Source organism: Atractosteus spatula, chromosome 12 (assembly GCF_055471065.1).
Source record: "Atractosteus spatula isolate fAtrSpa1 chromosome 12, fAtrSpa1.hap1, whole genome shotgun sequence".
NCBI lineage: Eukaryota > Metazoa > Chordata > Actinopteri > Semionotiformes > Lepisosteidae > Atractosteus > Atractosteus spatula.
In genome coordinates, this window is record NC_142717.1 from 45,889,674 (window position 1) to 45,916,034 (window position 26,361).

Sequence of the window (26,361 nt, forward strand, 5' to 3'; positions counted from 1 at the left end):
ACGCAGACTGACCTGAAAGCAGTTAGTCGAGACCTGGGTTTGACTCCTCACTTCTGTGCGGAGTTTGCATGGTCATGGGCGTGTGATTGGGTCTCTTTTCCAAGCTTTAAAACATGCCGGCTGTGTTCAACAGATCCCATGCAGCCCATGTTTGAAATACAGAACAAATCTGTCCTTTTCCTCATTCTGAGTCTGGAGCATTAGACTATCAAAGGCGCCGTTGTGAAAAAGTAACCGACCCTAACATGGATCACTAGGATCTTAACAAACATCTCTACTCAAAATAAAGATGCTCAGATTAAAAAAATAATAATAATTCCCATATCACAATATTTTAGAAGTGACAATTTTAGGAAAGTATAAATCACCCGAAAGGTTTAGTCACTATTGAACAACTGGTGTACAGGACATCGGAATCCCAGCAGAGAGTGAAACAGACTAGAATCTTGAAGACAGAACTGGTTAGACAAGGCTGTGAAAACACAAGGAAAAATATCAATTATCCAGGAGTGTTCCTGATTTTTTATCATATATTTCATAATATAGACAGCAGTCAAGCCCACAGTGGAGTGCTCTGAGAAATCAAATGGAACTGAGAATTCAAAATAATCATTTGAATGCGCTGACCTAATAAAAGAAAAGAGATCGTTACTTCCTTAGTGCTGGGTGTGTTCAGCTGTTTTAATTACCTCAGTGAAACACACATTTAAAAACGATGTCGGCTTTTCTATTTCAAAATAAAGAAAAGCAATATCATAATACTTTATACAGTAATCCAGTTTTTTATAATCACACATGGTCAATTTTGCAGCAGCTTCAAACCAAACAGTGGTTATTTTTTAACAAAATTTTTTTTTGATATTTGTTTATGATAAAATGTGCATAATCCTGCACAATTTCTAGAGAAAACAAATCTGTACTTTTACATTCTTGTGAATTAAATTGTCAACAGTGTTTTTTAAATTATTTTTATTCAAATACAATGCAACAACTGGCAATCTATATCTTCGCGGTACTATATGTCTAAAGTTACCTGGCTTGAGTGAAGGATATTTCTTTTTTTCTCAACAATATTGGATGTTTATTATTTTTTGCTTGCTGGAAAACTACTCACCTAACCCCCAGAAGTTCTACTCTATCACAGTAAAGCTAGGAGTGCCCTGCACAGACAAGCAGACAAAGACACAGAGCTGCAAAGGAGAGGAGACCAATCTACCCACCATTTTTTGGTTGCTTGTTGCGAATCAATTGTAAAAATGCAAGGCGTGTCAAATATTTGAAGTACACAGCTATATTATGATTTTGCAACGCGCACAGAACATGACCAGCGTCAGCAATTTTTCAATTGCAATTTGACCTGGGGAGCTGTCTCCGTGTGGAAGAACTGTGCTCCTCCATACATCACAGGTTTAACAGATGCTAATCCCACCAGTTCACGGTGGTGCTTGTTAGAATGTATTTGAGTTGACAAGACAAACCTGGAGCCGAGAGGCCTGACTCCAGTAGAAAATCTGAGACGCGCTTCTATCGTTTTCCTGCTGAAGAGCCTCTACCCCAGTATGACCAAGCCACTGGCCTCCCCTCTGCATCTCATAGCTGCCACTGCGCAGCCTGCTTTTTAATTATTTTTAAACAAATCAGTTAATTCACTGAAATGAATTAGTTAATTAAGTTCATGTTCATGTGTGGTCCCCACCATTACCAAAAATGGCAAAACTGAATTTCGTCCTTTAGAAATGCTGGGTCTTTCCTTGCTGTAACATCAGCTAGGAAAACGGATAAGAGCAGTAAAATTCCTTAGTACTTCATCCAGATCTTCTCCTTCTTTGGCATGATTTCCATGACTCTGACCAGGACAAGCAGACTGAAACAAGGAATGAATAATAAGCTTACAATGATCACTGTGTGGTACAGCAATACTACCATATGTGACAGAGATGCTCCACACAGGGCTGTGGCAACAGCACAGAGGATTATAGGATGTGACTTAACATCAGTCAGTGAGATTCACACCATCCGCTGTCACAATAAAGCCCCATCCACCATTCAGGATCCCAGCCATCCCGGCCACAGACTGTTCTCCCCCTGCGTTCGGGCAGGCGGTACCGCACTGTTAAAGCAGGGACCACCAGGCTGAAGAACAGCTTCTGCCCTACAGCAGTGTGCATCATAACCAGCAGAGTGTGTGAGGCCTCAGAACTCGATGCACCTTCATTCTACGCACTTTTGACTTGGACTACGATGTACATGTGATAACCACCATATATGTATTGTTCTCTACCATGTATTTATTGTTCTGGTTGTTCACTGGTTTTGTCTGATTGTATGTCCTAGCACTTTTTATTATAGTACTGTATGTACCGTTTTGTGATGTACTGTCTGCCTTGTGTGGTGTTGTTTGTCGCACTGTGTCATCGGCTCTGTACTGTGCCTATCCTGAGAGATCGGAGCGAATAAGAATTCCAATGTACACGTACATACGGTATGGCAATAAACTCCTCTACTCTACTCTTGAAATGTATTATCAGACAAGGTACAGTAAGAGCTGTTGATTTCATTGAGAAGCCATGCAAATAAAACTTACACATTATCTTTCAAACTATAGAAGCAGTAGAATGACCACATATGTTAAAGTAATTGATTGTGATTCGTTACATATTCAAAATATTTTGTAATGAAAACACATTTCCAATCAACATGGTTAGGCAGAAACAGAACATGAAGAAGCAATTCTTCTGGAAGACCCCTAATTCACCCTGTCACTGTACTGACAGTCAACAGGACTTAGAAGCACAGAACACCCAGTCCCAGAGTACTCTAATTGCACTCATTCTTCAATCCACAGTAAATTGCAGTGCCATGCAAAGTGAAGCTACTGTATTTGACTGAAGTGATTCTAGGCGTGTGTCACTAAGCATCTCAGCAGGGCTTGTGCTGCAGCTCCTATGGACAAGCCTTGCAGGTGTCGGACTGGGGCTCTGAGGCTCTGGGATTCTGGGCTTTGGGGCTCTGGGATTCTGGGCTCTGGGGCTCTGGACTCTGGGATTCTGGGCTCTGGGGCTCTGGCTCTGGGATTCTGGGCTCTGGGGCTCTGGGCTCTGGGACTGGCAGGGCGGCAGCAGGTGTTCGAGCAGGTATCTGCTTGCGTTCTGCCCAGACCAGTTTGTGCAGACTAGCGACGGAGCGAAGGAGCTGGGGGCACGCCTCTTCCTGTAACTCTCATATTCCCCACATGACAATACCTGTTGGCCTCGGCTGCTTTGTCACCTGAGCACCGCTGCCCCTGCTCCCCTTTACCCAGAGTTTGGCGTATTGAGCGAGCACACTCTTCAATACCGTCGTCATATCCTTAGTGTTTCTGCTCTCTTCCGAACGGGACAGTGTTCAGGTCTGCGCCACGGCTCCTCTCCGTGTAAAGGTAGGAACTCATCTCTCCAACACATTACAATCGAGTTCTCCAATACTGGGAACGAAATCAAAAGAATAAACTAATGTTTCCCAGAATCTTTTAATAAAACACAAAACCTTTTTTTTCTTGATGCATTTTTAAAAAATATTTTACAGTACTATAGTCTACAGCCTTTCGATTCAATATCTAGTTATCCATCATTAAGCTGCTTATTCCACTGGAATGTTGCTCCAACCTGGATCTTATCCCAGATTCACAGCCTGAGTGCTTCACAAGTCTTCCAGGGCACACCTACAGACAGATTACATATATATCACTTTAAAAAGGTATCACCTTTTTACCAGTTTTTGCCAATATGTCTTTGGAAATAAGGAGGACAAACACACAGACATGAGGGAACAAGCAGACCCCACACAGAAAGCAGCCCAGACTGGAATTGAACCCAATACCTAAGAGCTGTAAGGCAGCGCCTACAACACCACCACCCTTCCCATAACTCCAGCCCATCCTGAAATATTTTGTTTTCAGGTCACCTGTTTCATTGCTGTCTTGAACAAATGAGCAGATTCCAGGATGGAAGTCAGTCTCACACTCTACAGCCCCTCTGTCTCTCCAGGATCCATCCCTCCAAACACAGAGCCCGTCCATGACTGAGCCTCGGTATGGGCCAAGTCACGAGACGCCTGAAGGCCCAGGAGGAGCAGGGAGCCCTGGGAGAGGCACGACAGGGCTCAGCTCTGAGAGCAGCTCAGGTGAGCTCAATTTCTATCGGCAACACAGACACAGTCCTCCCACTGTGAGAGGCATTGCACATGAATCACATTTACAAGTCCTACGGCATTCTGCAGTGCCAATAGTGGTTACATAATGACTGTTCATACCCAGTACCAATTTAACATAAAAATTCTTTCAGCCTCAGTCAGCTTCAGTTTTAAAAGTCTCAGGAGTACTCCTGCACAAGAGCGTTTAAATTGACACATAGAGAAGAAAAAAACTCTAAAATAAATCGCTATAAGGGAATAAAATAATCCTTTTTGCGTTCCACATTGTTCTTTATAAGTTGCTTCAGTGCCTCAGCGCGGGGGTGCAGCAGGGCGCCCCCTGCTGGTGAAGCAATGCAGTGCGAGGAAGACGCACCCTGCTGGCCCTTGCGCTGTCACCACTCTAGGCTCCTGGATATCGGATGCTCTCTGGGGACCCCACAGACAAGCAGCACTCTCAAGGTCACAGCGCTACGTGACACCCTCGCCCTCCGTGGTCGGCCACAGCTCAGCCAGCCCAGCCTGTTGACAGAGCCAGCGCTGACAGCTGAGCGCCGCTCCATCGCAGCTCGGCTCCAAGCACACTGAGCATCTGCTCCGCACAGGAGCACAAGAGGGGCTTGTGGGCGTGTTTTTGCCTCTCGCTACAGAGATGCGCAGAAAGAAAACAGCAGCATCTAGGAGGAGCTCTCCGGTATGCATTAAAATAAATATTAGTAAATTTAATTTTACATATTGCCTTTAGAGTGGCTTCTCAAAGAGCTTTACAGAGAGAACAAAAGAAAAAAATACACAATGAATGGATAAAGCAGAGGTACACAGTTACAATGAGGGTTTGAATACAGTAGGAAGACAGAGGAGCAGACACAGAACCAGTTAAGTAAAAGCCCTTCTAAAGAATAAGGTTTTGAGTCTAGAGTTAGAGGAAACTGTATATCACATGGTGAGCTTCACTGGGATTAAACAGAGGCTTGTCCTAAACTGGGGACTCTGCCAATGGTTAAAGATGTGGATTTATTAATGACCCAGTTGGGGTACTGTAGATCATATGCAGCCTCTGTAGAGTTAGAATGATGATACAATGAAATGAATGTGCAATAAGATATTTTTTCAACTATGGCACGTGATTACAGGATTTTAATCATTTGAGTAAGATCCACCTGTATACTAAGGACATTTCCGTTAGTTGGAAAATCATACTCTGTTCTAATACATGTTCAATATTGTCTGCCTCTACGTTTCCAGGAAACAAAGCTCCCCAGTACTTGGAACAAAGGTGTTCAAAACCTGTGCATGGGTTAAACTGGATGACACGACCCACCAGTTATTCCCAAAATTCCCCAACTCTTGATTCAGGTTAAAGATGACTAAAAACAGGTAACTAAGCTTGTCTTCTGTCACTGATATCAGAGTCACAACAGAATTTCCACTTCCACTATTTTTTAAACAGTGAACACATTTTTAGGGAGCCATCTTGAATAATAACCTTGTATCCAGTACTGTAATAACAGCTTTTGAAGACATCCACCAGTTTTTAACTGCTTTACCCAGTACAGGGTCGAGGTGGAGCAGGAGTCTATCCCAGCAAGTACCGAGAGCAAGGCAGGGTACACCCTGGACAGGACAGCGGTCCATCACAGGACACACGCAGACACACACACTCACACACCCTGGACAGGACAGCGGTCCATCACAGGACACACGCAGACACACACACTCACACACCCTGGACAGAACACCAGTCCATCACAGGACACACACAGACACACACACTCACACCAGGGCCAATTTTCCCAGAAGCCAGTTAATCTACCAGTATATCTTTGGACTGTGGCAGAACACAGGGAGAACATACAAACTCCACACGGATAGCACTCCAGTTCCAGAGTCGAGCCCAGGGCCCGGTGCTGTGAGGAAGCAATGATAACCACTGTGCCACCATATCGCCCACTTTAGACGATATGAATTTTTATAACTTCATTAAAATAAATCTTTACTCCCAACTTCAAACATGGGCAGTTAAATTAAATTTGACCCTTTAGGCATATACATCTTTATGCATTTGTGTGTCTGAAATTGTACAAATGCATATGTAACAGTTCATTGCAGATGGAGCATATCATTTCCTCAGTGAAAATCTTCCCACTGGAAACTGGTGATAATACTGAGTCACTATATGAATATATATACCACGCTGCAATAAATGTATTCTTTTCAGATAGCAGAAAATGACTTTAATTAAACCTATCATTTGTCTCCACATGCCAAAGGCTTGTGGGAGATTAAGCCTTTCCCACTCCTGATTACCTGTATTAGCATTGTTCTGCATTTGTGGGGCAATTTGAATTATTATTCTAAAATTTTCTTTTTCTCATTCATTTAAAAACCCAGAATCTTTGAGCTGGTGAGGCACTCTGAATCTCTTTGTGTCACGGGTGAGCTGTCAAAAAGAATAGAAAAGAAAAGTGCAGACTTTATCGTGCAAGAAAATGCCAAGGAAAGCACAAGAGACTTCATGGGTGTTGCAATAGTTGTGCAGCCTTCACAAACCCTACTTGCAATGGAAATGCGTTGATTCTTAACAAGTCTTAAAGCAAAGCAGAAATGCCTGGACAAGTCTGGACAGCAAGGGCACAGTCATGCTGAAACAGTTCAGGCTTCTGCAAAAAATCCAATAGCAAGCAATACCCTACAGAAAAAAAAATGTTATGGTAATTATTATTTTCATCATCAAAATGAATCAATCAATCACTCTTTTTTACTGATGTGATTCCTGTTAATGATTCTCAAATTGCCAGCACTGTGAGGACAGCCAGCTCAACTAGGTCAGCCTTCAAAAACTATAAGAGTTTTTAACAATCCCCTTACCGAGATACATCTGTGCCAATATTCACATTATAATCTTGGTTGATCTTTTCTACATCTGCGGTTCCCTGATGTTGTTGTTATGTCCTGTTTGTGAGTTGGCTCTGTGCTTTTGTGCTTCAGTATTACGGCAGAAGCCTGCCAGTGGTTGTCTCACTGATGGCACAGAAATCTTCACCCACAGATCCTGGGGCCTGTGGAAATGCAACAGATGCATATTGGAGCATTTATTGCATTTTTAATGCCTCTCGATGTACTTCAGCCCATTAACTCTCAGCTGAAGGGGACTTGCATTTACCGTCCGCTAGACTTGAAGACTTCTGAACGCAAATAAACAAGGTCCCACGTTATCATGGAAAATGCTGGTTTCTTTTGTTCAAAGCCTTTTTTGCAGCTTAGCATGTTAGCCCAAACAGACAGAACACAGTTGATAGAGGAGGTTGTAGCTGATTCACAGTGCGGCACGCCCTCTCTGTGGGCCTGAGAAAGCCTTTCATCAAGGCAGATAACACCCTGTGTGCACAGAGCCGGAGTCAAAGTGCTTCATACAACCTGCTATTAAATATTGAACACTGCCTGTGGCAATGAGTGAGGAGATACCAGCCCATTCCCACAAAATAACAATTACACACAGGAGAGGGTGCCATCTCGTTCACCCACTCAGACAACAGTTATCCACCTTCACCCAGCAGAGAAAATGTTATGTGCCTCTGCGTCTCATTCTGCATAGCTTCTGGGTTTATTCCTGAATAAACTCTTAATAGGCTCTGCAGCTATTGTTCGGAAGCTTTTCTAATGATAACTCAAAAGGAAGCGTGGAACTCTGGACCGAGGCAGAGAAAATCAAGCCCTTACTTTCTATTGGCTTGGGGGGACCATCAGTTTGGAAAGGCCAGCTGCAGAGACTACTGACAGGTAAATAGACACCCAGGCTTGGTACACCTGGTGGCAAATCCATGCTTATCCCTGACTAAAGCTTGTGTCACCAAAATAAGTTCATTCAATCCCAGTTAGACAGTGAAATGACTGATGTTTCAAAATAATATTTCACTTTCGTTCAGGTGCTCACTCAGGAAAGGACAGACAGCACGTCTCAGACGGAGAAAAGATGAAGTTCTATATTAAATAATAATTACCACAGACAGCACAGAAGTGTAACAAGTGCCAGAAGATCCTAACATATCTCACAGGGCCTGATGGTATTCTAGAAATTGTACTTAAAGGAAATGAGTGGTGCTATTCACAAGCCTCTTTCAGTAGCTTCTTGGGACAGGGCTAATACCAATTCTTGGGACACAGTTAATGCCGATTCCTGAGACAGGGTTAATACCCATTCTTGAGACAGGGTTAATACCGATACCACTTCTTGAGACCAACTTCATACCAACTTCAGGTCTGGGCAAACACATGACAGACATTTAAGGTGACATTTAAGGGAGACAAGTGCAGACTGTAATATGCAGGAAGGAGAAACTTAATCTATAAGAGGTAACGTTACTTGTTATAACACTGAGACTTGACATTATACTGTAACTCCTTAAAGAGAAAAACTTTAAAGATATTTCTGTTCTGGAATCAATCCAGAGAAAAGCAACCAGACATGTTCCTGGGTTAAAATAAATGTCCTAAACTGACTTAAAGAACTGAAGTTTGTCTGTTACAGTTTTGAACAAAGAATACAACAAGGTCACTTGATTCAAGCCATTGAATGTCAAAGACAGATCAAGTCACCCCAACAGACATCTTCAGAATAAGAACAGGCACTGAAACACTATGTAGACGTGCATTGAAACCTGTGAACAGCAGGCACTTCTGAACATCAAGGGTTGTGTGAATCTAGAAGACATTCCTAGCCATGTTGTTGAAGCCAAAAATATGACTTCAAAGAACTGCAGGACAAAGTCCTCAGATGTGTAACCCTGAAAAACCAATTGAGCTGCATGAGCCTTTATAACCTTTCTTGTTCCTTATGGAGTCTGTTATACAACTGTTATCATGAACTAGATATTATTTTCCTGTCTAATTTAACATATTATACAGTACCTAATTTCATTGGAAAAACACTGTGTGTTTCGATGCTTGAGAAACGGCGCCACACACTTAGTGGGCGAAACCAGCGCGCTGTCTGTGAGACCCTGGCATGGCAGGCTTCAGAAGAGCACATTGCACACAAACCATCACTACTGACAGGGGAGAAGAGCTGTGTTCACTTCTGTTCAGTGTCATATGCACAAGTGCAATGAAACGCTTATTTGCATGTGTGCTCCGATACAAAGACATGAAAGGAATCACCAAAAACATAAACACAGAACAGCAGCAGACACAGCAACAAGTTAAAGGGGGACAGGCACTGCTTCTCTGGACACGTACGTCACCAGCAGCATCAGACAAGGAGGAGCTTTAATACACAGCACAGATGAAAGCATGAAGGACAGGAGCAGCTGGATATGTGGAGCAGTGGTCGGGGTTCTGGACTTGTAGCTGGGAGGTCGTAGGTTTGAATTCTAGATGAGACACCTCTATTGTAGCTGACCAAGGCACCTTGCCTGGACTGTTCTAGTTCCAGCTGAGGGATGAGGACGATCAGCATGACGGCCTGCTGCACGTTCCTGCGTTTTCCATAAAGCCACAGAGGACAAAAGTCCACGTGACGTCCAGGACTGATATTTACGCCTCAACACTTGAATTCACAAATATAAATGAGGAAACACATTGTAAGGCAAAGAGGGAGACTTCCCGTTAGCTCAAAGGACGTGCAGGTGAGACAGTGGTGTGTCCTGTGGGAGATCTCCAGCTCTTCCTTCAGCCTGCACTCACAACAACCCTGGATTAGCAGGATGCCTGTGTCAGCTTTGGGGCTGAGAGGTTTTCTTTCAATGTCCAGTCTTGAAGTCCCTGCTGGATACAAGTGGTATGTTTATTTAAAATATAGAAATCAGTGCTTGAATACGTTTTTGTTGTGTGTTTTCTGAAGTTTGCTTTCAATTTGGTACATAAAAAAACACCTACAGATGAACCTGACTGCGTTTCCAATCATATCGATAGATGGATCGACTGGTAGACGGGGTGATGGATTGCGATTTTGAGAGGTTTTCAATCCAACCAGCAGATGTCCTGCTTTCACACACGTGCTAAAGTGTATTATATTTGACTCTTGGCTTCCCCCTAGTGGTAGACTCTAGTATGGCTTTCTGCTATTTGGAAGTCAGTCTTGCTTTTGAACTTGAACTTGAACTTGAACTTTATTGCCATACTGTATGTAACCAGTACATGTACTGGTACAATGGAATTCTTACTTACAGAAAGTCTTTCGATTGTTAAAACAAGTGTAAAACACAAAGTGTAGACAGTGCATCAAAACAATATACAAACAGTAGACAATGTACAAGTAAACAAATAAACAGTTTGAATGTAAACAATGCACACGTGTAAACAATGATCGGAGATGTGCAATAAATATGAAATTATAATGAGGTAGATGGTGTAGGTGTGGTCCGAGGGGCATGGCTAAATGTGTTCGCCAATCACACTGCTTGTGAATAGCAGCTATTGAAGAATCTAGTGGTAAGTCTCTGTATGCTCTTGTATCTCTGGCCTGAGGGCAGTGGGGTGAAGAGCTCATGCCCAGGGTGGTGACTGTCCTCTGTGATGGCCAGAATTCTGCCACGGCAGCAGTCCTCATAGAGCTGTTTAATCTCAGTGAGACCACAGCCGATGATCTTCTGGGCCATATTGACCATCCCCTGCAGTGCCTTTCTCTCTCGAGAAGAGGTGCTGCCGTACCACACGGTGATCCCGTTGGTGAGGATGCTCTCGATGGTGCAGTGGTAGAAGTTCACCAACACAGGTACTGGCATCCCCCATCGCTTGAGGCACCTCAGGAAATAAAGGCGCTGCTGAGCCTTCTTCATGATAGAGTCAGTGTTCACAGTCCAGGTTAGATCTTTAGAAATGTGAATTCCCAAAAACCTAAAGCTGGTAACTGTTTCCACTTCTGTTCCATCAATACTGAGTGGGCTGTGAGTGTGTGGCCTGTGTCTCCGAAGGTCCACTATTAGCTCTTTCATTTTATTTACATTCAAGTCGAGGTTATTGCTAGGACACCATCTAAGCAGCTGTTTAATGCGCTTTTTGAGCGTTTCAGTGATGGCAAAGATTAACAAAGGGTTTTGTACAAAATCATAGTAATATAAGGGTTTTCTGCATCAAGACACAGTTGGTAACTCCAATTTGGGAAGTTATACAACAGGCCTACCCTAATTGAAAGACCTTTGCTAAATCAGTGTTCTTTTAACAAGCAACATCAACAATGCATACAAGAAGAGGTTATGCTTTAGCCCTCACAAAATTGTCAACAGTGTTTAATTTGCAGGATGTAGGCATTTAAGGTAATGCATACACTTGAATGAATGTGCAGGAAATGAATACTGATTATAGAGATGTAATAGTGGAGTACCACAGGGTTCTGTATTAGGCCCACTTCCCTTCATATTTTTATCAGTTATTTATATTCAGGTATAGTTAGTAGACTAGTCTAGTTTTCAAATGTTACCAAAATGGGCAGATTAGAAAATGCTGCAGAAACTGTAAGGGAAAATAAGAAAGATTTAGATCACTGGGCAGAATGTCACATGCAGTAAAGCCCAACAGAAACAGAAGCTCTAAATGTAATGTTTGGAAACGCTGAGCCTGAAGCAGCTGCCTATGGAAACGACATGGGCGTTGATGCTGCCACAGCATTTACATACTGTAGTTTAGACAATGTGGGGAAGCAATGAAAAAGCAAAAATCCATCCATCCATTTTCTAATTCACTTTGCCAGTACTGGATCGCAGGGGGAACTGGAGCCGAACTCAGGAAGCAGAGGGCGCAAGATGGGATCACCCTGGACAGGACACCAGTCCATCACAGGACACACACAGACACACACACTCACACACCCTGGACAGGACGCCAGTCCATCACAGGACACACTGTGATGTTTTGGATACGGCTGTGAATAACATTAGTCAGTAATGCGGAGCGAGTGGAAATGATTGATGGTGCTCATGGCAAGCTGCACACCTGAAGACGTCTCCACAGCTGAAGAGCTGCGTTTCTTCATTCCGCTCTTCAGAGGGGAATTAACCTTTGCTTGTTCCTTTGCAGCCAAGACATGCTGACGCAGCTCTGCGCTCAAACTACGCATTTGCACTAATTATACCAAAGAGACAACGAAAACGAGTCTGTTAGGAAAATGTCCACGCTCTCTAAGTTGCGTCAGATAAGGAAAGGTGTTGGTCTCAATTACCGCATATAATTAGTGCTCGTTCCTCACTGATTCGACGAGGAGTTCTGGCGGACGCCGGGCTCATCTTTGTCTGGTGCTGGGCTGACACACGGGTGCAGAGGTCCGGCTGGCGTAACTGTGGTCATATCTGTTGATGGTGACCGTCCCTCCGGGACCGACCAGGCCCCCTTCCATGCTCTCCGGCCTGGTGCTGGACTGCCTGTGTCAGTGTGGGTGCTCAGTGAATCATTCCTGTCTGATACAGTGTGTCTGTGTGGCACACTTTCCTGATGACAGTGCAGTTCACACCTTGCCTACAGGCTTCGCAAGGGCTCGCTGAGGATAGGGGTGAGTGGGGGGGCAGCCCCTCGATCAATGGAACACCTCAAAACCATTTCCTTAGTGTTTTCTATGAATCACTAGGCTCTTCCGCGTACAGTTTTCAAACTCTAGTCGAAGTGGTTTGAAAGAATGGCCACAATTCTGTAGCTCAGCAATTTATGTCTTTCATCTATCGCAAACCCTCTTCAGTGGGTTCCAGCGATGTGAAACCAGTAGGAGTTGAATCCTTGGCTGCTAAATTATTAATGATGATAAGGTGAGAATTTACAAGAAGTGCTTGCTCATTAAGAAAACAATTTGATGACTTTGACAACACTGTTGTCTTCTTATTAATTTATCCCTACCGCCCCGACAAATAAAAAATTCCTTTATTTTAATTTAGAAGGTGAATGTAATGTTTTTATAAAGTGGGTATAAACACAAGGGGAAACCCCTCAGTGAAACCTCAGAACACTCCCTGCCAGAGAAAGCCCCACAGCTGCCCTGCTGGAGCTCACAGTGGTCTGATTTGCCTGAAGGACTCCAGGCGGTGAGTCCCCTCAGGAAATCCGAGGTCAGCATCGAACCCAAGCAAATCTGAGCACGAGTCCTCCTGCAGAGCTGCCTTCAGCTCTGTACCTGAAAGAGTCTCAAGGTGAATTCCTGGCCTCTGAGGAATGTCAGGCACAGGGTTCGAGTCCCGGGGGGGAGTGAGAGCACGGAGCAGCTGAGTGGTATTTAAACCAGGGGTGTGGGGCAGCTGATATCTGGCCAGCTGTGGCGGGATCACGCAAAAACACACTAAGAACAAACTTACACTAACAGCAGATCTTTTCTGAAATACTGACCCTGCAGTGCCACAGGGATAAGGAGCAAAGGGCAGGAGCACAAGAGCACTGCACTAACATGGAGATACTGCACAGTATGATATACCAGCACTGGAATCAGGGGGGAAAATTCAAACTTACACATTTTTCAGAAAGATGGGCAGGATAAAAGTGAGGGCTATATATGAAAACTAATCAGCAGGATAGAGAAATGATGCAGGCGAGTACCAGTAGATTAGGCTCTATGTAAGGGCTTAACAATAGGTGTATGTTCTAAACCACCCAATGCAGATATGGGCACCTATCACATAGCTTACAGCATGATAAGATCGAGAAGCTCTGCAGCAAGGATGACAATCTGGGGATATAGGGATCATAGTATATCTACAGTAGTGTTATATTACTGGGAAATATTTTCTCCACATTTTCTCCATTTCCGTGTTCTGATGGGAAACACAGAAGCTGAAATTAGGATGATTGAAATGATTACTGATTTGCTTATTGACCTAGTCTTTCTAAACCACCTGGATATAATTAAGAGAATAGATGTGGTAAAACCACTCGGAAATTACGACAGCTCTATGACATCTTTTGATGTGTATTTGAAATCTCTGAAACCTGTGTCCAGAATCGGGGTCTATCATTTTAGACGAACTATAAAAGACTGTGAAAGCATGAGGCAGAGCTTACAATCAGTGAACTGGGAACAGAATTCAACTGAAGAAGGGTGATTAAACTTCAAAATGATCATGTTTACAAGTTAATCCCTAAAACAATAAGTCAGAGGCTACACAAATGTGGCCTGTATGTTTTAATGAAGAAGAAACAAGAAGAAAATCAGAAAGAAAAGAGCACTCACTCCACAGACAGGATTCAGAGCTATGAAAAGACCATACCAAGCTACACCTGCAAGACTTTAAAACCGAGAAGTCAAAGACAGAAAAGTGTTTTGCAACATAGACAAGACATACTGCGAAGCTACAACAGTACAGAAATCATGAAAGCAGAAGTAGTTTGTGAGATAACAGAACATTAATAATAGAAAAAGAAACAGCAAACATGCTAAATGAAGATTAGGTAACCAGTATTACATAATGTTTATCGGCTAATTTTAGCATCCCTGAAACTGAGGTTGTATGGGGGCTAAAATGGTTAAAAAATGAATGATTTTTGGTGTCATGATGGTATTTCCCCAGTCTTACTGAAGGAAATGAGATATGAAAAACACAGAAACCTAATTGGCTCCAGACATGAGAAAACATAAAGTGTCCCTGGCGTGTGCTCACCCCCTTGTCTGACATCCCTGCCTTGAAACTCGCCCACCAGCTCTGGCTGGGACAGCGGCGCCAGCAGGCGGGCAGCGCCCCGGAGCGTCGCGGGAATCGGCGGCACGTGGGGTCGGGCAGAGGGGGGGGGGGGGGGCAGCGCCGGGGGGGACGCAGCGCTGCGGCTCCACACTGCCGTGCCTCGATCTGGGGGCCACGGCACGGAGCCAGCCTGCACCTGCCCGGGGCCCCGCAGGGGGACTGCAGAGCCCCTTGCACCATGGGGGCCCGCCTGAGTCCCACTAATGGTGGGCAGACTGGAGACTGGACACCTTTCGCTTCCTTGATGTCTAGGTATCACCCGTGACTGACATACTGCCGTAACACGGACGTGATCACAGTACAATTGAATCCAAATTAACACATCCAACAATATCACAGTAGTTTTGTCTCTGGATGAACTATTCTTTATTAATTCTGCTCTATTACGTCACGTGCATTTGATGTCGGTGTCGTATTCAAATGTTCCTCTCAGACTACCTGCGTAAAACAACCTCTAGAATCTAGATGATTACTCAGCCCATTCCCAATGATGCACAGGGCGCCTATGGACACATGATCCTCCTGCTTTATCCCATTCTTCGCAATTGTGTCAACTCATTTACCACCTGACCAATCTCTGTCTGCTTAAAGGCTTCTCCTCTAACAGGATCCATAGCTGGTTCTCAGCTGGTTTGTTCTGGAAGTTTCCAGGTCAGGCCAGTCTCACGTAGCTCAGAAGGCCACCTTCACCCTTGTTATTGGATATTCTATTACACTGCATAATGGCTTTACGAGAGTCACTCATGTACGAAGCCAACAATAATACGAACTGTTATCATTTATTTTCAAGTGGACGTTGAATGTTTGTAAGAGGCTTAGATTTTCTTTTCATCATTTTTCCATTCTCAATATTATTTTATTCTTGTAACACCATGATCAGAGTTCCAGGCAATGATCCACTCACAGTTTTTATTACAGTTTTTTTTGGGAATATCCTCCCGAAAAGTATGTTTTGTTTCTCAATGTTCCATCATCTATAACTGCCCTTGTTCTGTGGGATGCCAGTTTGAGAAGTTTAGCCCTTTTCCGTTGACGTAGATGACACCCTTATTTAGCAACGATCCTGCTCAGCGACTGTAAGAAAAACGCAGTACATTCATAGTTTTTCCCTCTTCAGTCATTTTGATAGCGAAAATGATGAAAGACTTGTGCTTCTGGAGAGCACCACAGAAAGTGTCGGCTCAGCGGATTTCAGAGGCGTCAGTTGAAGTCGGCCTGTGTTAAATCAAATCAAATCGTCCTAACACCCTTCGGCCGGCGTTTTCCGAAAACCTGCTTTTGACACAGCTTCCTGCTTGCCAGTCTTTTTGGTATCTGTCCAGAGCAACTGGCTTCGGAAGCAGTTTAGCCTTCAGCAGTTGTGCCCCAGTTCCAATGTGACCCTGGCAGTTGCACAGATACAGTACGAGTCCAGCTGAAGTGCAGCTGCACAGACACACCAGACAACAGCATCTGCCTCCATCGGCAAGGCCACTCTGAACCCCTGTCCGCAGGCCAGATAAGGCCTTGAATCTGTTTGGACTGCAGGGTCTGCCAATATACAATATAATTCACACAAATCCAGTCAAAGCCATCCTGAAGTATACAAAAGGACAGGACAACACTACATAACCGCTGCGCAAATTCAGAGTTAAAGGACAACCTGTAAAGGTGAAAATTCAGTGACAGCAGTATGTTTGGATACAAGAGTCTATATAACAACAGGATATAAAACTATCAAAGCGTACAAAGTATACTGAAATTATAGAAGATGATGCATGCATTTATTGTACGTTTACTACACATTGTACACTTATAATGTAAGACATTTTGTTCCTTATGGGTACATCTACAGTATATATGAAACTAGCAAATTGAAACATGATGACTACACATTTTGCATAGGATGTTATCCTATGCAAAGCAGCATGAAACTGTTTTTTACAATTCAGCTACAGTAATTGCACTGTTATCAGAAAGGTATAAAGGAAGATCTTCTGATCTTTTACAGAATACTATACTTGCAAATTTGCAACCAAAGTCATGCATTCTTTTGCATTTGCCCATCTTGAATTGAACTGAATCAGTCTCATTATTGATTTGGCTAACAACATATATGACACTGACACTAAAATATGTAAACCTTTAAATATGCTTCATATTTTACAATAACCTCCATGCATACCCATTAGCCTTAATCTACAACTGCTGAGGTGCCTAGATCACACTACTTTTGTCTGTTAGCACCTTAAACTGGGGGTTTGTCTTATTCAGTACTGTAGAAACTTCAAAATACATCCAAGAGCTTCATGGACACCATACAACTGTAATTAAGACGCCAGGTTATAAAGGCTTAGTCTAGCACCTTCAGATAGGGGAATATTTGACAATGAAGCGTGCTTTGCTATGATAGACCCCTTTGTATTCTTTTAGTTAATTGGTGCTGCTGTCAAAAGTAACTACTGTATACTGACCTCTCATTTCTCGCCAGGTCTATTCTCTGTAGTTTATAGGCAGCTGGTACTGCGGTTCATGCTTGAGTGGTGCAGCCTTCCCTTTCAGAGACACCTGTGATCGTCATTCCTGACAGAACGCCCATGGGGCAGCCTACATGTGTGGTCAATATTACAGCGCTTGGATTATCTGAAAATGTTTTGATGCGAACCTTCACCTTTTCCAAGGAAAGATCACTTTTTCCACACTTTCCCACTGTTGTCCTGGAGCCTGCATGGCTACGCCTCAGGTGTGGACCAGCCTGTTCCTGGCTGTGCCGGCTGGCTACAGCTCAGCGAGTTGGGATTGGCGCTCAGAGGCTCTGCTCTGCTCATGCTCAGCGTCTGCTCTCCTTCAGGCCGATCAGCACGAGACTCTCCTGGGCCGACTCAGCTCAAAAGACACTGCAAACCTCTTTGACACGGCAGCCGATGTTCGGCGGCTGCTGACAGAAAATAATTTTCTAATTTTGCGAAAGTATGATATAAAGGGAACAGCCCCTATTAATCTGCACATGTCTTTACTTTAGCTGTATGGTAAAGTTTGTGTGGTAAAGGAAGATGCTTTCCTTTAGGTTTAACTAACATAACTTGTCATGCTAAACCCCTTTGTATTCTTTTAGTTAATTGGCACTGCTGTCAAAAGTAACTCTGACCTCTCGTTTTATTTTAAAAAAAATATTCTTTTAGATTTTCACTGGGATATCGTGATTTATTTTTCATATATGCATTTCTACTCCATTCTTGTTTTCTTATTTTTATTCATTGATTTTTTTTGCAGTTCACTTTGGATCTTACTAAGCTACTGATTTTTGTGCATTTCATAGTGTCCATTTGTAATTACCTTGTCTCTCACCTGTTCCAGTCAAATTGTTTGAGGGCAAGTACCTGTCGCTGCACGTGTGAGGAAAAGCACACGAGCCCGGCTCACTGTCAGGGTCTGATTTGTGGACTTGGCTGACATTTGGGGCCCCACCTGTGCCTTGTGCATTAAAGAAGAAAAAGACAGACAATACCAAGAGAACCCCAGCTACAGACCTTGGGGGTGACACCACGAACCCCTCTTTAGGAAAAAAAAACTTAATATCCCCTCCTTCAGGCAACCAGATGTGAAATGTATTTATTTTAAAATGTTCGGTGTAGAATTCATTTTCAATAGTCTGTTGTAATGAGAAAACCATTTTACCCATTCTTGGCTTGGACCCCTGTCCCCTCTTTCAAACTCGGATATTTCGACCTTTTTCTGTATGTCATGGGGGGGGGGGAGTGTGCTTTAAAGTTAATTCCAACAAAATTTCTAAATGGGGGGGGGGTCAGGGTGAGTATGGCGTTCATACAGTACGTCACACTCGGAATTTCCCGGCCAAGTAATGGGTATATAAGACACAAGACGTTTACGCCAGCAGTTGACAGTGAGAAGTACGCATTCACGAAGATGCTCTTTACGCAATGTGAGTGAAACGTCACGTTGTACTGTACTTTTTCGTCCCTTCAGGCAGTACGACCGGCCTGCGCTGACGCCCGCTGCTGTGCTCTCTCTCTCTCCCCTTCCAGCCCCGCTCCGGCTGCTCGCTGCGCTCTTGTCAGCCTCGCTGGTTCGTGCTGCTCCGTTTTCGGGTGCCGCCGAACTGACGGAAACTTCGGGGGAGGAGGTCCCGGAGGGTCTGCCCTGCGTCGGATTCACAGACTGGCAGAGCTGGACTGAGATGCTGCTGGCGCAGGTTACAGCTCTCCTCAAGCAACAGGTAGGAGCCCCCGGTGCGCCCTGGTCCTCCCCCTAGCACCTGCGCGATCATGGTACTCTTGCCGAAGAAATCGCTTTGCCAGACTCTTAGGCAGAAGCAACATCTGCAAGCTTTACACTTTATTTTGAACTTTTAACTTGGGGGAGGGCTATTTTCGCTCGCCAGTTACTGAAAGGTGCCCCGAATACTTTTTGGAAGTACCATTCTGTTTTACTAAACGCGCCGCATTTCGTGTGTGAACTAACACGTCTTTACCGTTTTTCTTTTTTTCAGTGTCTCGATAATTTTAAGGATTACAAAACTGAGAATGAAACTTTGTCGGCATGCAAGAAACATTTTGATGACCAAATCGTGCTTTCTCAGATCGATGGATGTTTACCATCTAAATTCAACAAAGTAAGAGTAATAATGTATTTAAAAATCCGCTCAATGCATATAGACTAATTGCTTTCAACGGTTTTAAAGAAGCAAAAACCTGTCGATGGATAAAACCATTAATGGATTCTGATAAGACATTAAATGTGTATATATACATTTATAGTAGGTGTCTGTAATAAAAATATAAATACATATGTATTTTAATGTAAATATGTAACCATCTCGTGTTTGAAAAGGATAATAAAGTGAACAATATCAATTTCTAAAGAATGACTATTTTAACGGCTTGTTAAGAAGTCGTATAAATTACCAATGACAAAATGACAAAATATTGCTGGCTTGACTGCAAAAAATCAAAAAAAGGTAAGACTTTCGCCCGCCAGTGAACCAGAGTGATCTCTTATTGTGGAGGAGCAGAAGAAAAAATGAAGACATGAGAGTTGTGCTCTCCAGCAGAAGAAGACTGCAGACAAAATGTGTGTTAGATTTTCCGATTCAAAGCCTTTGCACAAGACGCTGCGGATCGCTTGACGTGTCTTTACAGCTGTCCATACCTGCTGAGATAACGTCAGTGTTTTCTTCTGCAGGAGAAGTGCTTAGCCAGCCTTTCCACAGGCCTGCGGGAGTACGGAGCCTACCTGGAGCAGGTGAGGCACCTGTACCCCGAGCGCACCGAGGACCTACAGTGGAACACAGAGTGTCTGGCCAACGACATCCTGCGGAGGGTGAGTGGGTTCACAGAGCGCCCCGTGAAAATTAGAATAAAGCTGGACACCACACTGGTTAGAATGAAACAAGTAAGAACATACAGCTGAAGATGCTGAAACGACATGACTGTCCATCTTCACGCAATTTGAAAGCACTAGTGAAAAAGGTAGAGAAACAATATTGTCACAGAAGGACTTAGTGTGTAGTGAGCACCCATGGGCTGAATCACCTGTTCATGGTGTGAGCTCTTTTACATCCTGAACCTGCTGGTTTTCTATGAGCTTTTGAATTTTTAAATGCACTCACCTGAAGAAGTGGTTATATGAGACCAGTGAGGTCTCTGAATGAAATCCTGTAGAAGCTTAAGGACCGGGGCCGGACACTGCTGGCCTGAAGTCTCTCAGGTATTGCACGGTGAGGTGACATCACCCTTTCAGTGTCCTGCTGGCAGGTCCTGAAAAACCGCTCTCTGAAACAGAGCAGAACGGAGATAAATTCTCCACTTCCTGCTCATCTGTGTGATCCTGCTGTTCCCCCCTGGTCCTGGAGAGCTGCAGTGTCTCTGGGCTTCAAGACTTAATGACTTGACTCGCTCATCTGACCGGTCTTCATCAGCACTGCTCCCAAGTCTTCACTCTCTGAGGACTAGCGGACCACAGCCATGTGCGAGCAGCTGTTAATTGGCTCAGGCCGAGGGCAGAGGGCAAACGACAGCATTGCCATCACGTCTACTGGCAATTGTGAGCCCCTAGAGGACTTCAGATTACTGTGTGTGTGAATAACACGGGCACTTAGAAGACACATCTGTTTCCAGTGATCATTTCCACGCTGTGATTCTGCGATCAGAGGAGCGCAGTTGGAAAGGGAACCAGGTGGCCGTGGCGCAGGGGTGGCGGAGCTCGCCCAGTTGGGTTAGTTTCTGAATGGTTGTTTTCCAGATGAGGACCTCCAGGGGCGCGGAGGAGCTGGGCGGACTGCAGCTGCGGATCGGCCTGCGGAGCGACGAGGGAGACCGGGAATGGGAGACGCAAAAGGCCGCGCACATCATCTTCAGGGAGCTCACCCGGTTCCTGCAGCAGGCCTTCCGCGCCATCCGCTTCCTGAACTGCAGGAGACAGCAGTGCTAGCGCTCCGGCGCTCCGGCGCTCCGGCGCTCCGCCGCTCCGGCGCTCCGGCCACGAGAGACTGGGGTTCTATGAGCATGGGTATTTATGAGAATTCGTTTTATGAGAATGGGTTTTTATGAGCATGGGTATTTATGAGAATTAGTTTTATGAGAACGGGTTTTTATGAGCATGGGTATTTATGAGAATTAGTTTTATGAGAACGGGTTTTTATGAGCATGGGTATTTATGAAAATGGGTATTTATGAGAATTGATTTAATAAGAATGTTTTTTTTATAAGCATGGGTATTTATGAGAAATAATTTTATGAGATTGGGTACTATTGTATTAATTTACTGACTAAGAGGTAGAGTTTCCAATACTGTACCAGCAGCACATTTCACAAAGAGAGACACGATTCGGAATTCGGGAGGACGCCTGGTAAATTAAATGCAGATAAACGGAAAGTATTGCTTGCAGTCGGATAACAACAAAAAAGGACGTCCTAGAAGCAACAGCCAGACTTTTCCAGGAGCTGCAACAATACAGGGGACTGGGGATACAAGGGGAAGCGTGGAGGAGGGGAAACCAGAGAGACGTCCTTCACAGAGGATTGCAGGAACCGGGATCCGACTCCATCGCATCCCTCCGGAATCCTCGGACCTTTGAACTGTGCGGGGCCAGACCTCCGTCTGCTGGATGCGGGATCTGCTGCCTGATGTGGGCAGTAAATTTGTTCTACATTATGAACCAAAACCTTACATGCTTTAGATGTATGTAACTGTAGCTGTAATTAATATTTAATTATACTATTTTAAATTATATAGTATATAATTTTTTTAAAGGTTTCATTTATAATATTTAATAGTAACTATTTATACGGAGTTTTGTATTTCGTTTTTTTTTAAATAATACCCTTACTGTATGTAACGTAACTCGTGCAAAGACAAAAGTTGGATGTATGTTATAAATTATACTGAATATTGGATACCCTGTACAAATGCTATGTTCTGTGTTAATCACTGGATTTGAATCTGTCCAAACATCATCATTCAGTAACTGTATTCTCTAGGTTAAAAAAAACTACCCTGGTAAATTAAAAGGCAAGATGTGACTAATATCTGTTCCCGGTGATTGCATTTAATGGGCAGTAATGCCCGGTGTTAAAAACATAAGGCTATCAAAATGTCCTGTAGCTGTTCCAGTTTTACAACAGGCAGCCTGTACGTTATTGTGAAAGTGTGGGAGCATCGTGTGCACTTAGCTCTGTCTCCGAGGGTAAAATGTCGAAGCAATAATATTGCGGTAAACGTGTCTTAAAAGCAGATTGCTGCTCATTTCTACTTAGAATTAAACACACGTTGCCCAACGATGGGTTCTACTTTGAAGCTTTGGGTCTTTATCGGGTTTCTGGGTGTGTAGAAACAGTTCAGTGGGTGAAAACGGAGGGTGGGGAGAGAAGGCGCCTCTTGAGTGGTCAGATACAGAAATAGCCGTCTACTGCAGAAGACTTCGCTTCAAGACCACCGTCTTCTTCAAAAACCCGTTTAAACAACGGGATGTAAAATACGGCTTCGGCGATTTTAAAAGAAAACTTAGCTGATACAGTCTTGACGGGGGGGATTGTATGTAGTTGCACTGGGAGGATGCACAGTTAACTCTACGTTGGTCTCAAAACGGCAAATGTGTGTCTCCGTTTAGTGTGCAGTTTTTTTTTGTGCTCCACAACTTCAACCTTCCGTGGAAGTGCAGCATGTTAACGTTTTCGTCAAATACCGTCTGAGTTTCATTTCTAATAGCCCCTGAACCAGGAGCAGCAGAAAGGTGCCCAGCGAGAGGACACGCGAGTGTGGCTGGGGCCGTTGCTGGATCTCACTTCATTCTGTGTCACAGAAAAGCTATCAAGCTCCCAAAATGCCACGGCCAACACGCCAGAAAACTCGCATACAGGAGACAAGATGGAAAGTCTGGGAGCTCTGCACATCAGCATCTACCTCTGTTAATGTTTTTTTTGGGTGACATCAGCAGTTCCATCACTATGCCAGTCTTCACATCTGAGAATACATTTAGCAAAAGATGACGTTTCAGTTCTCCTAATTGTATGTAATTATGAAAGGTTATGAGAATTCATTATCAACAAGAATTTCGGTTAATAAAATTCTACAATAAAATCCTATTTTCTTTTCTATTGGCAGTTAATTATATTAAATTAGCTTCTGGTAGTGGTTCTTTTTTAAACAATAATGCTCCGTTTTGCTTTAGGTACCTGTTCAATTGTTTTGAGAGAGGTACTAAATAATCTTTAACTTTAAATTTTAAATACAGATGACATTATAATTATAATGTTATAATACAAATTTACCAATATACATCACGCATTAAAATGTAGTCTATTCATATCTGTTCCTTCAATATTTTACAATTATTTTACTTCTAACCGAACTAGATACATTCAAAATAAGGAAGATACATACATTTTTTATGATTTACGAAGAGCGGAACAATTATGTAGAATATACATTCTTAAATCTAATTTCCGTTATTCTGTATCTCCACAAATGCAGACCTCAAAGGCTTAATGTACTTAACTCTCCTAAACCAATATTTGACAAATTTGTTCATCTGTAACTTAAGTGAAAAAAAGTTAATTTTTCCATTATGTAAATTATGTGTATTATTTCAATCCTTTGATTGTTGGGAAATCTGGGACAAGTCACTTTTGTTATAGTCTTTTAACCTGCAGATCAGAGAATTCCACAGATGTTTGCCAGCACTACTTAAGTGAAAATCCAACTTGTCAAAATACAGAACCTCAAAGGTAAAGGGTTAATTCCTTTCCAATATGTGCGCTAGGGCCCTATGTATATCAGTCCAGAAAGGCCTTATTTTAAGGCACTCCCAGAATATATGACAATGATTACAGTATCTTCTTGGTTTCCACTCTGTGTCCAACATGTAGAACTGTCCCCAGTATGGTGTGCTTTCTGCCTTGGAGTAAGAAAGAATCTAACAATACTTTTCCAACAGAACTCTCTCCATAAACGTGAGTTAGTACATCTCCCTTGTAATTCAAAAATTTTAAACCACTCCTCATCTTTCTTTTCTTTCACCCATTTATCTTTTATATAATGTGATCTACCTTCCATAAAACCTTTGCATAATCTAGATATAACACCCTCACTTGATTTGGATTTGTAGGCTTCCATAACTGCCTTTACCACCACATCACCCTCCTCCTTTTTAACAGCACTGTGAAAGTAGTGGCGGACTTGGAGATACTGCATCTATAGAAATCTTGATTCTCCAAATGGTGTTTCTCTTTTAAAAACTGAAAGCTTTGTAACTGATTTTTTCTGTTAGAGTACAAAATGCTGTTATTCCTTTTGCTATTAAATTTATGATCCAATCTATTTGGTTTAAACTCCATATTGTAGGCACAATATCTGAGTACCTCTACTACAGCCCTTAAGTGATATTCTTTTATAACTGAATTCCATATCTTTAGTTGAAGTTTTATCCATGAATTTAGTATTTTTTCAATGACTTTCTCCGTTATTCTTACCCAATAATGCCTGAATTAGGGGGGTTTCTCATAAGGGATGATTCAGTGTCTTTCCACCTGGTTTGATCATCTGGATTACAGGAATTAATCAAGTATTTAATTTGAGATGCATAACAGTACTCTCTCGAATTTGATATCTTTTGAAAGTGCAATGTTTATCAGTCTCATTCTTGGTTTTCTCCCCACATAAATCCAGAAATCACCACATTCTGAAAATTGTTTTGGAGAGACTTCTAGAGGGAGAGCTTGAACTAAGAAGAGCAAGTGTGGCAACACCTTCACTTTTACCGATACAACTCTAGAACCAAAACTCATAAAGGAGATCAGATTCTACCTCAATAGACCTGCTCTAATTTTAGTTATAAAAGGTCCACAATTAATTGCTGATAATGCATATCTATTGGAAAACAGACTCCTAGATATCTCACTCCTATGGACATTTAATTTATAGCCTGCCAACAAACCAAAGCTGTCCAGAAGCTTCATTCATTCTGAAAATAAGCTTGTGGGTTCCTCTAGCTATAACAAAACATTTTCTGCAGTCTTACGTTCCTCTCCTTCTACAGTAATACCCTTGATCTTGTTTTGTCATATCCACTGAGCAAGTGGCTCTACACAAAGAGCAAAGAGCAGGGGAGAAAGAGGACGGCCTTGTCTAGTCCCACGTTCCAACATGATAGTGTTGGATAATTATCCATTTATTTTCATTTGTGCTACTGGTCTATCATATAAGGTTTGAATACTTTTGATCATTTATTTCACTGAAGCCAAACCTACTCAAGACCCTATAAAGACATTAGTCTCGTTTCCAGAAAATGTTGTCATCTTAAAAACTGTTTAACCACAGTACCTACTGTTAGCCCCCTTGTTTCAGCTTCTTCTTTTATTAACCTCACGCAACACCTTGTTTAATATCCACGAGCTGCTGTTCATTATCCTGTCTGAAGTCTCCGAGTTCCTCCAGTATTTTCTGGAGACCAACGTGTCTGATTGTGTTCAGAAGATGCTATTTCAATATTTTTTCACAGTTGGTAGCTTTCTCCTGGTCCTCCTCACAGCTCCTTCAGCCATAATGATTATTTTAGAAACTCAATGTAAAGAAAAAACAGTATTTTCAGGACTGTTGTCGGGAGACGATCTGTGTTACGCGGCCATTCTAGCCCACGCCCTAACCGGAAGTCCTTTAACTTGGTCATTTAAATCCAAATTCTTATTCTTTAAATGTATTTAAAATGCACTTACATAAAAATATATTATTCTAAAGAGGTGTTAATAGTCATACAAAAAACAGAAGCTGGTGGAATTTCAAGCCAAACATATAAGAACAAATAAAAACTTCTCCGATTTGTGGTAACAGTAAATTCTGCCCTCTCCAAGCAGAAGCTAACACAACTACAAAAAAGTCACATGAAACAAAAAAGGCTTTTGGGGTCTAGAAATGCGAAAAGAAATCAAAATTCCTGCCGCAGATTAACCTGGTCTCCAGCTATCAATCTTACCACAACCAAATGAGAGCTCTCTGTTGCTTTGGGGACTAGAGGCTAGAGACATGAATGGAATCTCTCGACACTGGC

General features: G+C 42.9%; 1 protein-coding gene and 1 long non-coding RNA gene across 2 annotated transcripts; both read left to right on the forward strand.

The window, feature by feature from the left end:
• Window positions 1-3,199: 3,199 nt before the first annotated feature.
• LOC148823193 (uncharacterized) lies at window positions 3,200-9,982 on the forward strand. Its single transcript, XR_016093859.1, has 3 exons — window positions 3,200-3,418; window positions 4,026-4,864; window positions 5,416-9,982. It is a non-coding gene; the product is annotated as an uncharacterized LOC148823193 (long non-coding RNA).
• Window positions 9,983-18,704: 8,722 nt separating this feature from the next.
• Window positions 18,705-22,343, forward strand: LOC148823194 (interleukin-6-like). Its single transcript, XM_088929465.1, has 5 exons — window positions 18,705-18,741; window positions 18,845-19,035; window positions 19,309-19,431; window positions 20,001-20,138; window positions 21,060-22,343. The coding sequence occupies exons 1-5, from the start codon at window positions 18,726-18,728 to the stop codon at window positions 21,246-21,248; spliced, it is 657 nt and encodes a 218-aa protein (XP_088785591.1). The 5' UTR covers window positions 18,705-18,725; the 3' UTR covers window positions 21,249-22,343.
• The last annotated feature ends 4,018 nt before the right edge of the window (window positions 22,344-26,361 follow it).

What these genes read in the sequence shown, in the direction of transcription:
- LOC148823194 (XM_088929465.1), top strand. An exon ending in CAGCTCTCCTCAAGCAACAG is followed by an intron (nt 19,036 to 19,308) that starts GTAGGAGCCCCC and finishes TCTTTTTTTCAG; the next exon opens with TGTCTCGATAATTTTAAGGA. An exon ending in TACCATCTAAATTCAACAAA is followed by an intron (nt 19,432 to 20,000) that starts GTAAGAGTAATA and finishes TTTCTTCTGCAG; the next exon opens with GAGAAGTGCTTAGCCAGCCT.